The 12767-nt window shown below is 36.6% G+C and overlaps 2 protein-coding genes across 2 annotated transcripts; one reads left to right on the top strand and one right to left on the bottom strand.

The window, feature by feature from the left end:
• Positions 1-926: 926 nt before the first annotated feature.
• LOC120204786 lies at positions 927-5923 on the top strand. The gene is made up of 5 exons (XM_039204805.1): positions 927-956; positions 1069-1704; positions 1897-5169; positions 5260-5467; positions 5556-5923. The coding sequence occupies exons 1-5, from the start codon at positions 927-929 to the stop codon at positions 5921-5923; spliced, it is 4515 nt and encodes a 1504-aa protein (XP_039060736.1).
• A 657-nt stretch (positions 5924-6580) lies between these two features.
• Positions 6581-10135, bottom strand: LOC120204785 (dihydroxy-acid dehydratase, chloroplastic-like). The gene is made up of 5 exons (XM_039204803.1): positions 9860-10135; positions 9663-9774; positions 9445-9514; positions 9283-9341; positions 6581-6715 (listed from the first exon to the last, which is right to left on the bottom strand). The coding sequence occupies exons 1-5, from the start codon at positions 9928-9930 to the stop codon at positions 6581-6583; spliced, it is 447 nt and encodes a 148-aa protein (XP_039060734.1). The 5' UTR covers positions 9931-10135.
• Positions 10136-12767: the final 2632 nt, after the last annotated feature.

Here is a 12767-nt window from a genome sequence, read left to right as displayed (position 1 = left end):
ATAGCATTTCACAAGTAAACTGTGCAGCTTAATCATTTAAAAAAAAACGATGCCATTAAAACTGTGGGAAAAAAACAACAATACCAACCTTACAACTTTGAGTTCAAATTCATAGCATTTGACAAGTGAACAGTGCAGCTTACGCATTTTTTCTAAACAAAATGTCATTAAAACTGTGAGAAAAAATAATAGTGCCAACCTTAAAACAAAGAGTTCAAATTCATAGCATTTGACAAGTAAACTGTGCAGCTTACGCATTTTAAAAAAAACGATGCCATTAAAACTGTGGGAAAAAACAACAGTACCAACCTTACAACAATGAGTTCAAATTCATAGAATTTGACAAGTAAACTGTGCAGCTTAAGCATTTAAAAAAAAGATGCCATTAAAACTGTGGGAAAAAACAACAGTACCAACCTTACAACAATGAGTTCAAATTCATAGCATTTGACAAGTAAACCGTGCAGCTTACGCAATTTTTCTAAACAAAATGCCATTAAAACTATGGGAAGAACAATAGTGCCAACCTTGCAACAATGAGTTCAAATTCATAGCATTTGACAAGTAAACTGTGCAGCTTACGCATATTTTCTAAACAAAATGCCATTAAAACTGTGGGAAGAACAATAGTGCCAACCTGACAACAATGAGTTCAAATTCATATCATTTGACAAGTAAACTGTGCAGCTTACGCATTTTTTTTAACAAAATGCCATTAAAACTGTGGGAAAAAACAATAGTGCCAACCATACAACAAAGAGTTCAAATTCATAGCATTTGACAAGTAAATTGTGCAGCTTACGCATTTAAAAAAAACGATGCAATTAAAACTGTGGGAAAAAACAACAGTACCAACTTTACAACAATGAGTTCAAATTCATAGCATTTGACAAGTAAACTGTGCAGCTTACGCATTTAAAAAAACGATGCCATTAAAACTGTGGGAAAAAACAACAGTACCAACCTTACAACAATGAGTTCAAATTCATAGCATTTGACAAGTAAACTGTGCAGCTTATGCAATTTTTCTAAACAAAATGCCATTAAAACTGTGGGAAAAAACAATAGTGTAGCGCTTCATCTTCTTGTGAGAGGGGAAGAAGTTCAGTAATTCACAATGGTTGTGCAGAAATTAAGAAGAGTCAGAATCGTTGGAAACTGGGTTTTCCAGTTTCAGCTGGTTTATCAATTAAAAATATTGGTGGGAAGAGGAGCAGCGGTCGCTTTTCAAGAGTCTACAGAAGATCAAGAGGTAGAAGAATTTGGCTAAGCTCGAGGAAGGAGGATTCTAAAAGTGGCTGTCAGGTTTTTATGAATAAAGATCAAAATGCTCCTGAAGGTTTTATTCAACCGGTTTCTTCCGAAAACAGGGGATCTGAACAGGATGTTGATGTCTCTTGTTCTGTTATTAAGCAGAATACAGCGTTGGTTCCATTATTTTGTAATAATCATTTTGAGGATCGGACATCAACCCTACTTTCTGCTTCACAGATTTGCAGGAATTTCAGGAGGGAAAAAAGAATTTTAACAAGGGAAGCTGTGGACCTGGTTAATATGTTAACTGTCTTTTCCCCTCAATTTTCGAAATTGGTGGAGGAAGCCATGGCAACTTGGGAAGTCTGTCAGTTGCTAGGTATTTCCTTCAAGGAAGGGAAGAAGACTTTCATTGAAAAAATTATTAGTCTTGATAATGGCTCGGAGACTGTTAGGAATGATTGACTTCTCAGGGAAGGTTGATTTCTCGGCGAAGATCAAGGGAGGTTTTTCCTTTTTTATATGATGATGTTAAAGTTATCTATTGTGACTTGGAATGTCAGAGGGTTGGGTAGAAAAGAGAAGCAAAGGGTTGTGCAGAGATTACTGTATCATCACTACCCTCATTTTTTGTGGTTACAGGAAACTAAATTGGAGAAAATTCAAAAATCTATTTCTAGAAGGTGTGGTTTAAACAACTTGCAAGGATGTATTGAGTCTCCTTCGGTTGGTGCTTCAGGGGGTTTACTAAGTTGCTGGAATGACAATATTTTTGTGTTGGATAATCAATTTGTTTCCAGTAGATTCATAGCTATTTCTGGGAGGTTTCGTGCAAATAATTTCAGATGTAGGTTCATCAATGTATATGGTCCTTCTTTTGAGGAGGAGAAAGGAGGCTTCTTTGAAGAATTAGGCATGTTCATTGGAGGTTACAGTGATCATATTTGTGTTGGAGGGGACCTAAATGTTTATCTTCATGAGGACGAGAAGATGGGTAGGGCCCAAAATAGGAATTCAGTAGAGATTTTTAGTCATTTTTTGCTGAACACAGGTTTAATTGATCTGCAATTGAGTGGGGGTCGATATACTTGGTGTAATAACCAAGATTCACCAACCTATGTTAGACTGGACAGATTTTTGGTTGATAGCCAGTTCTTAGCCGAATTTCCAGATTTAACTCAATCTCTTTTGCCCAGGTCTGTGTCTGACCATAATGCAGTAATTATTGAAAATGGTGGGGATAATTGGGGAAAGAAACCTTTTAAACTTTTTAATTATCTGATGGATGAAGTCGGATTCGAGGATGTGGTCAGCTTATCAATTCGAGATTGTAAGAAAAACCAGAGGAATGCTGGAATTTTCAGCATACTGAAGAATACCAAAATGGCAATAAAAAATTGGGTAGGGAGGAGAGACAAGTTTCCAGGGGATTTGATTTCTGATCTTGAATCGAAAATTCAAAAGCTAGAGGTGGATATTCATCAGGGTCTAATTGATTACAATTCTGAGATAGCACTTGAGTTGAAGAGATCAAGAGCAGAACTATGGAGGCTGTATAAGATAGAGGAGCAGATTTGGTTCCAGAACTCAAGATCGAAGTGGGTAGAAGATGGCGACAGAAACACAAGATATTTTCATACATGTGCTTCAGTTAGGAGGAAAAGAAATGCATTGAATGCTATTCTTGTCAATGGCAATTTTGTTCATGACCCGAATGTTATTAAATCAACAGTTAGAGATCATTTTTTCAAGGCTTTCAATGATCAGTTTACTCTTCAAGTGGAAGACATTGGGCTGGATTTTTCTAGTATTACACTCGAACAGAGTTTGAGATTAGAGAAAGAATTTACCGAGGAGGAAATTTGGGAGTCTATTGAGTCTTGTAATGGGAATAAAGCTCCTGGGCCAGACGGTCTAAATATGGGATTTTTTAAAAGATTCTGGAATATGCTTAAGGGGGATGTTATGAAATTTTTCAATAATTTCTATTTGGGAAAAGAGTGGGAACACGGTATTAATCATACATTTATTACTCTTATCCCTAAGGTTTCTAATAGTGGCGATCTTGATGACTTTAGACCTATTAGCTTAGTTGGTGGATTATATAAGATCCTCTCCAAGTGTCTTTCAAGGAGGTTGAGGAGCTGTATTTCAGATTTAATCAGTCCCACACAATTCGTTTTTATACCAGGCCGTCAAATATTAGATTGCTCGTTAATTGCCAATGAAAGAATTGATTTTTTGAGGAAAAGTGGACTCAAAGGCTGTGTTTTCAAAGCTGATTTCAAGAAAGCTTATGATTTGGTGGATTGGAATATTCTGTTTTTAGTTATGGAGAAAATGGGTTTTGGTTCAAGGTGGAGAGGCTGGATCAAAAAATGTGTTTCAACAGCTTCAGTATCTGTTCTGGTTAATGGAGTCCCTACTGAGGAAATTCCTATGGCAAAGGGTCTTAGGCAGGGATGTCCTTTATCCCCTCTGCTATTTAATTTGATTGGTGAACTCCTTAATTTACTGATTTTAAAGGCTGTTTCACAATGGTTGTTTTCTGGATTGGCTATTGGGAGGGGAGAGGGGTCTTTTAATCTTTCTCAATTACAGTTTGCAGATGATCTCATTATCTTTAGTGGTGCTTCGAAAATGCAAATTCTAAATGTAAAAAGGGTGTTTCGTGTAGTCCAAGTTATTTCGGGTTTACAGCTCAATTTGAGGAAATGCAAGCTTTTTGGTGTGAATTTGAATGATGAGGATGTGAATGAGTGGACTAATACTATTGGTTGTTCTGTTGGAAGCTTTCCTTCTGAATATCTAGGGCTTACTTTGGGGGATTCTAGGAATTCTGCTGCTATATGGAATCCTGTAATCAGTAATTTTTCCAAAAAATTAACAGGATGGAAGGCTGCCTCTCTTTCTTTAGCAGGGAGACTGGTCTTGCTTAAGTCGGTACTATGTTCGCTTCCTATTTACTATTTATCTCTTTTTAAGATACCAGTTTCGGTTCTTAAAACCCTGAATTCACTGATGTCAAATTTCCTATGGGGAGGGGGTGCTGAAAAAAGTAAGATCCATTGGGTTAGCTGGCTGAATGTATGCAGACCAAAGATGGAGGGGGGTTTGGGTGTGCTGAATCTAAATTTGATGAATAGAGCACTTCTAGAAAAATGGGCTTGGAGGTTTGCAAATGAAAGGGGGTCTGTCTGGAGGGATCTTATTTGTTCTAAATATAATTTGGACCCATCTTTGTTATTGTTTGATAGTAAGACTCCAAACAGAGTATCTTGGATTTGGAGATTAGTGGTTAATAACCACTTTAAAGATGGCCCTATCGGCTCAAAGTTGAGAAGTTTGTATTCTTTTTTAGTCGGAGATGGTAAATTTATTCGATTCTGGCAGGACAATTGGGTTTTGGATTATCCACTTCTACTAATTTTCCCTAGACTGTTTTCCATTTCGATTAACAAAACAGGCAAATTATTTGAGTTTGGGGAGTATAGCTCTTTCGGCTGGATTTGGGATGTGCAGTTTCGTAGGAATTTAAATGACTGGGAGATAGAGCAGTGGGCTAATTTGATGACTATCATCTCGGCTTTTGCTCTAAATTTGGATAATTCGGATGGGATGATTTGGAAAGGGTCTGGGGATGGGTTGTTCACTGTGAAATCTGCTGTCAATCTATGCTCATCAGGTTCTTTAGGTTCGGATGAGGCCTACTTCTGGTGTAAGATTGTTTGGAGTGGTCAGCTGCCACCAAAAGTGGAGTCCTTTTTGTGGCAGGTTGTTCTAGGGAGGTTAGCTGTTAAAACAGAACTGGTGAAAAGAGGAATAGAAGGAATTCAGAATCTGTTATGCCCTATTTGCATGATGCAAGAAGAGTCTCCTTCATATTTGTTTTTCTCGTGTTCGGTGGTGTGGGCTGTTTGAAATAAATTTCTCAACTTCTGGAAGATTCAAACTGTTTTTCATTATAATGCTAAAAGTTTTCTCTTGAATTGGGATGCGTTGAAGACTAATTCTCCGATTTGGTCTCTCATTCCAGGGGTAGTTATTTGGACTACTTGGAAATTGAGGAACTCAATTGTTTTTGAAGGAGGGAAGTTGGATGAGGTTGAATTCTTCTTCTTAGCAAGGTTTAGGCTTGCTTCATGGTTCCTAGCGAAGAATAAAGGGGTGTATATTCTTAAAGACTCTCATTTCAGACCCCTCCTTAGGGGACGTTTGTTCCACCCATTCTAATATGATTGTGTCTTCTATTCCGTGACATCCTCCTCCTATGGGTTTTGTGAAAATTAATATTGATGCAGCTACGACTAAGGATTGGAAGAAGAGTGGTTTAGGAGGAGTTTTAAAAGATTCCTCTGGAACTACATTAAGGTCTTTCAAGGAGACTGCAGGTCCGGGGCCTCCAACATTTATGGAGTTAAAAGCTATTCAAAAAGCGCTAATGATTTATGCTGATTTTCGAGCGAGGATCAAAGACAGGTTGATTATTGAAAGTGACAGAAAGATGGCAGTGGATTGGGTTAAGGGGGCTGAATTATGTCCTCATGTTTATGCTTATTTGGTTAGAGACATTGTTTACTGGCTTAATATGTTCGATGGTGTGGTTAGATGGGTAAGCAGGACAACCAACTTAGAGGCTGATGCCTTAGCTAAAGAAGGAATCGGTTGATTAAATGTTGATGTTTATGGGTCACAAGGTTGCCTTGTGTTGACCTGTCTGTTTACTTTACTTTTAGGGTTGTATCTTGTATATTATTGTTTTGTTCAATAATATCCTAAGGCACTTTTTTCCTCCTTCGCTGATTAAGGAGCTTATCAACAAGCACCTTCAATCAAGAAGGATGTTTTTAATGAGACATGAAATTCTTATAAAAAAAATGCCATTAAAACTATGGGAAGAACAATAGTCCCAACCTTGCAACAATGAGTTCAAATTCATAGCTTTTGACAAGTAAACTGTGCAGCTTACGCATTTTTTTTAACAAAATGCCATTAAAACTGTGGGAAAAAACAATAGTGCCAACCTTACAACAAAGAGTTCAAATTCATAGCATTTGACAAGTAAATTGTGCAGCTTACGCATTTAAAAAAAACGATGCAATTAAAACTGTGGGAAAAAACAACAGTACCAACTTTACAACAATGAGTTCAAATTCATAGCATTTGACAAGTAAACTGTGCAGCTTACGCATTTAAAAAAAACGATGCCATTAAAACTGTGGGATAAAACAACACTACCAACCTTACAACAATGAGTTCAAATTCATAGCATTTGACAAGTAACTGTGCAGCTTACGCATTTTTTCTAAACAAAATGCAATTAAAACTATGGGAAGAACAATAGTGCCAACCTTGCAACAATGAGTTCAAATTCATAGCATTTGACAAGTAAACTGTGCAGCTTACGCATATTTTCTAAACAAAATGCCATTAAAACTGTGGGAAGAACAATAGTGCCAACCTGACAACAATGAGTTCAAATTCATATCATTTGACAAGTAAACTGTGCAGCTTACGCATTTTTTTAACAAAATGCCATTAAAACTGTGGGAAAAACAATAGTGCCAACCATACAACAAAGAGTTCAAATTCATAGCATTTGACAAGTAAATTATGCAGCTTACGCATTTAAAAAAAAACGATGCAATTAAAACTGTGGGAAAAACAACAGTACCAACTTTACAACAATGAGTTCAAATTCATAGCATTTGACAAGTAAACTGTGCAGCTTACGCATTGAAAAAAACGATGCCATTAAAACTGTGGGAAAAAACATTACCAACCTTACAACAATGAGTTCAAATTCATAGCATTTGACAAGTAAACTGTGCAGCTTACGCAATTTTTCTAAACAAAATGCCATTAAAACTATGGGAAGAACAATAGTGCCAACCTTGCAACAATGAGTTCAAATTCATAGCATTTGACAAGTAAATTGTGCAGCTTACGCATTTTTTTAACAAAATGCCATTAAAACTGTGGGAAAAAACAATAGTGCCAACCTTACAACAAAGAGTTCAAATTCATAGCATTTGACAATAAACTGTGCAGCTTACGCCATTTTTTCTAACAAAATGCCATTAAACTTTGGGAAAAAACAATAGTGCCAACCTTGCAACAAAGAGTTCAAATTCATAGCATTTGACAAGTAAACTGTGCAGCTTACGCAATTTTTTAAACAAAATGCCGCTAAAACTGTGAGAAAAAATAATAGTGCCAACCTTACAACAAAGAGTTCAAATTCATAGCATTTGACAAGTAAACTGTGCAGCTTACGCATTTTAAAAAAAAACGATGCCATTAAAACTGTGGGAAAAAGCATTTGACAAGTAAACTATGCAGCTTACGCATTTGAAAAAAAATGCCATAAAACTGTGGGAAAAAACAACAGTACCAACCTTACAACAATGAGTTCAAATTCATAGCATTTGACAAGTAAATTGTGCAGCTTAGGCATTTTTTCTAAACAAAATGCCATTAAAACTGTGAGAAAAAATAATAGTGCCAACCTTACAACAATGACTTCAAATTCATAGCATTTGATAAGTAAACAGTGCAGCGTACGCATTTTTAAAAAAATGATGCCATTAAAACTGTAGGAAAAAACAACAGTACTAACCTTACAACAATGAGTTCAAATTCATAGCATTTGACAAGTAAACTGTGCAGCTTACGCATTTCTTTATAACAAAATGCATTAAAACTGTGGAAAAAAATAATAGTGCCAACCTTCCAACAGAGTTCAAATTCATAGCATTTGACAAGTAAACAGTGCAGCTTACGCATTTTTAAAAAAATGATGCTATTAAAACTGTGGGAAGAAACAACAGTACCATCCTTACAACAATGTGTTCAAATTCATAGCATTTGACAAGTAAACTGTGCAGCTTACGCATTTTAAAAAATACGATGCCATTAAAACTGTGGGAAAAAACAACAGTACCGACCTTACAACAATGAGTTCAAATTCATAGCATTTGACAAGTAAACTGTGCAGCTTACGCATATTTTCTAAATAAAATGCCATTAAAACTATGGGAAAAACAATAGTGCCAAACTTACAACAAAGAGTTCGAATTCATAGCATTTCACAAATAAACTGTGCAGCTTAATCATTTAAAAAAAACGATGCCATTAAAACTGTGGGAAAAAACAACAATACCAACCTTACAACTTTGAGTTCAAATTCATAGCATTTGACAAGTGAACAGTGCAGCTTACGCATTTTTTCTAAACAAAATGTCATTAAAACTGTGAGAAAAAATAATAGTGCCAACCTTAAAACAAAGAGTTCAAATTCATAGCATTTGACAAGTAAACTGTGCAGCTTACGCATTTTAAAAAAAACGATGCCATTAAAACTGTGGGAAAAAACAACAGTACCAATCTTACAACAACGAGTTCAATTCATAGCATTGACAAGTAAACTGTGCAGCTTACGCTTTTAAAAAAACGATGCCATTAAAACTGTGGGAAAAAACAACAGTACCAACCTGACAACAATGAGTTCAAATTCATAGCATTTGACAAGTAAACTGTGCAGCTTACGCATATTTTCTAAACAAAATGCCATTAAAACCATGGGAAGAACAATAGTGCCAACCTTGCAACAATGAGTTCAAATTCATATCATTTGACAACTGTGTAGCTTACGCATATTTTCTAAACAAAATGTCATTAAACTATGGGAAAAAAAAATAGTGCCAACCTTACAACAAAGAGTTCAAATTCATAGCATTTGACAAGTAAACTGTGCAGCTTACGCCATTTTTTTTAACAAATGCCATTAAAATTTTGGGAAAAAACAATAGTGCCAACCTTACAATAAAGAGTTCAAATTCATAGCATTGACAAGTAAACTGTGCAGCTTACGCATTTTTAAAAAAATGCCGCTAAAACTGTGGGGAAAAAATAACAGTACCAACTGACAACAAATAGTTCAAATCATAGCATTTGACAAGTAACTGTGCAGCTACGCATTTTTAAACAAATGCCGTTAAAACTGTGGGAAAAAATAACAGTAACTACCTGTCCTTCAGGTAAAAGGGGGTAGCTTTTAACATTTTCTGCCAATGTCTTCCCAGTTACTACAGTAGAAAAATCATCGTAGCAAATATTTAAGAATATTGAAAATTAAAGCTCTAGAATTGCAATAAATATAGAAATCTAAGTAGAATCCAAGCGACATACCAGTCATGCAATCCCCATCAAGATATCCAAGCTCCAAAAGATGATGAATCACAGCAGTTGTTCCTCCAATCTATCAAAACATTTTTCCCATTTATTGAAATGATAGAATAGATAACATATACTGAGAAAGCTACTGATGTCATGGTTCTTAAGCACAGGAAGAAAAAATAAACTTGAAAAATAAGAATGATGCAGAAGATCTGCAGTTAATCTTATACCTTGTGTACATCCTCCAAGACATATTTGCCACTGGGCTTCAGATCAGCCAGAAACGGGACCTCATTACTAACCTCCTGGAAATCATCAAGCGTCAATTCTAGACCAACAGACCTGCATGAACAATTCCAAGATCATTTCCCTAAATTTTCAATAATTTTAAGGCCTGAGGGATATCTGGCATAAACTCAGTTCTAACCTTGCTATGGTAATCAAATGTTGCACGTAATCGGCTGATCCACCTAGGGCCTTGACAACAAACCATTGCATTATTTAAAGTTTTGCGGGGTGATGATATCTTGGGGTTTTAAATCCATTTTCAACAATTCAGTAGACACTTTCCAGCCAAACGACATTCATCCAATTTCATGGGTGTTCAGCAGGTATTGAAGAGCTTGTCAGATACAAAGAAACAATAAGGAAAAGGCAGAATGTCAACTTCACAATCAAAATGATTCGAGAGCATAGTTCTACTGTAAGGAAGAGACATTCCCAGGGCTTCGATTGCAGAAGCCATGATGTTTGCGGTATTCAATCCCCTACAGGCTCCAGCCTGGGCACGAGTTACACTGCAAGGCCAACAAATGGGGGGAAATTAAATAAGGCTACCAAAATGAGTAAATGTATTGGTATTTTCAGATAAATTTATGTCATAGAAGTTAATCTTCACATATTAGCACACTGGTAATCTCGGATAAATTCATGTCCATATTTTAATCCTCAAACTCATACAAACAGGGGGAATGTTGTAGATTGAGGATAAAAGAGAAGAAATTATCGAAGAAGAAAGGTTGTAGAAGAAGAAGAAAAGTATTTACAGAAAGGAAATTCTCATTCATTCAAATCCTAGAAGGAAATGTGCTCTACAAGAGGTATTATTTAGTTACAAATTCGTACGGGTAAATCTAGTAATGCCAGCTGACAATTCTCTATAACTGAATGCTTAACAAACTGATTCCTTTTGCTGTTCAGGTATTGGGCCATTGACTGGGCCACTCCATCTCGCACCAAACTCCCTTGGCCCGCCTCCACTTCATCAGATAAGTCAAACTCCCCTCGTGCTTCAATTCCTTTTCTGATTTCAATCCCCAATTTACTCTCCAAATCCCTAACCCTTCTTTCTCCCAAATCCCTAACCTCCTTTCTTCATTCCCAAATCCTGCTCATTCCTTCGTTCTTCGTCTTCTTCTCCAACTAAAACAATACCCGCCCCACGAGACGAGCCTTGTCCCCAAGGATCAAACGTAGGAAACTGGCCACGCAGAAACGAATAATCTTCCCAAGTATCATTCGATGCATCCAAGTTTTGCCATCGAACCAAAAGTTGAGTGACTGGTTTTCCATTTCTATTTACGATACGTCTTCCCACAGTTTTCAAGGGTTTTATTTGCAACTGACCTTCTTCGTCTATGGCAGGAGGATCTGTAGCAGTCATTGATGAATCCCCGATGAATCTCTTCAGAAGACTTACATGAAATACAGGGTGGAGTCTTGCAGAATCAGGTAAATCCAGTCGATAAGCTACTTCACCTATTTTTTCGATTATTTTGTATGGTCCAAATATTTGGCTGCTAACTTAAGATTCTTCGCAGGGCAATCGAAGATTGTCTATAAGGCTGCAATTTCAGGTACACCAATCTCCAATTTGAAAAACCCTTTTTGTTCTATTTTATCAGCCTGCTACTTCATTTTGTTACTGGCTAATTCTAATTGATGCTTGACCAATTGCCTTATATGCTTCCTGTCAGTCATAATTTCACTAACTGACTGAACTGTAGTATCTGTTGGCCAAACCATAGTAGGTGATTTGTACCCATATAAAGCCTGGAAAGGAGTTAATTTTAAATTCGTATGGTAAGTGGTGTTGTACCACCACTCTGCCAGAGGTAGCCATTTAGCCCAATATCTAGGCTGATAAAAACAAATGCCCCTTAAATATTGCTCTAAACACGGTGATTTGTAACCATATAAAGCCTGGAAAGGAGTTAATTTTAAATTCGTATGGTAAGTGTGTTGTACCACCACTCTGCCAGAGGTAGCCATTTAGCCCATATCTAGGCTGATAAAAACAAATGCCCCTTAAATATTGCTCTAAACACTGATTGACGACCCTCTCTGTTTGTCCATCCGTTTCAGGATGATAAGCAGTGCTGAACAATGTCCTTGTACCCAATTGTTTCATCATTCTTTCCAAACAAACTAGTAAAGGTCTTATCTCTGTCAGAAATGGCCATTTTAGGCTGGCCGTGTAGTTTATAAACACTGTCTAGGTAGAGCTTAGCAACCTCTGCTGAATAAGGATGAGATAGAGGCAGAAATGGTTGTATTTGGTGAATTTATCCAATGACCAAAATACAGTTTTCTTGAAGAAAGTAGGCAATCCTTCAATGAAATCCATAGTAATGATTCCCAGGCTTGATTAGGAACAGGCAGGGGCTGTAGCAAACCAGGTTTTGCTACATGTTCCACCTTAGTTTGCTGGAAAACTTCACAACATCTCACATAGGTAGCAACCATAGCTTTAAGATTTGGCCAATAAAAATTTGACCTAATCCTATAATATGTAGCATGTGCCCAGAATGTCCCACCTGAGGAGAATCATGCAAAGTCTGCATAACTTTCACCTAAGGCTTCCATTAGCTCCAATATAAACTCTCTCATCATATCTAAGAACATCCTTAGAATATTTCCATTTATTGTCAGCAGCAAGATTAATAGTTAGGATGGAAATCCAATTTTGAGCTAGAGAATCATTTTTATAGTTGTCTTCAATCTCTTGAACCCAAGTAGGAACCAAAACTGTCACCCATAGCCATACAATGAGCTTGATCCTCCCATGTTCTAGATAAAGCATCATCAACTACATTTGATTTCCCCTTTCTATACTGAATAGTATAGTCTAAACACAATAACTTTGTCAAACCTTTATTCTGAATAGTGGTAGTTAGCTTCTACTCCAACAGAAATTTTAATGGTTCATGACCAGTCTTAATAATAAATGGCCTACTCTCCAAATAATGCCTCTATTTAGAAACAGCCAATAGAATAGCAAGATATTCTCTTTCATAAATAGATAGAGCTGAGTGTCTAGGACTTAAAGCTTTACT

The sequence above is a fragment of the Hibiscus syriacus genome, unplaced genomic scaffold (assembly GCF_006381635.1).
Source record: "Hibiscus syriacus cultivar Baekdansim isolate YM2019G1 unplaced genomic scaffold, ASM638163v2 tig00011718_pilon, whole genome shotgun sequence".
In the NCBI taxonomy this organism is placed as follows: domain Eukaryota; kingdom Viridiplantae; phylum Streptophyta; class Magnoliopsida; order Malvales; family Malvaceae; genus Hibiscus; species Hibiscus syriacus.
This window is presented reverse-complemented; position numbering and strand designations above follow the sequence as displayed.

Bases quoted from the DNA above. Each gene is read 5' to 3' on its own strand.
- LOC120204785 (XM_039204803.1), bottom strand. From the start codon at position 9,930: ATGCAATGGTTTGTTGTCAAGGCCCTAGGTGGATCAGCCGATTACGTG. The intron at 9,775-9,859 runs GTTAGAACTGAG...TTGTTCATGCAG, and splicing joins CATTTGATTACCATAGCAAG to GTCTGTTGGTCTAGAATTGA. The intron at 9,515-9,662 runs GTATAAGATTAA...ATGTTTTGATAG, and splicing joins TCTTGGAGGATGTACACAAG to ATTGGAGGAACAACTGCTGT.
- LOC120204786 (XM_039204805.1), top strand. From the start codon at position 927: ATGCCATTAAAACTGTGGGAAAAAACAACA. The intron at 1,705-1,896 runs GTTAGGAATGAT...TTGTGGTTACAG, and splicing joins TTGATAATGGCTCGGAGACT to GAAACTAAATTGGAGAAAAT. The intron at 5,468-5,555 runs GTTTGTTCCACC...ATATTGATGCAG, and splicing joins CAGACCCCTCCTTAGGGGAC to CTACGACTAAGGATTGGAAG.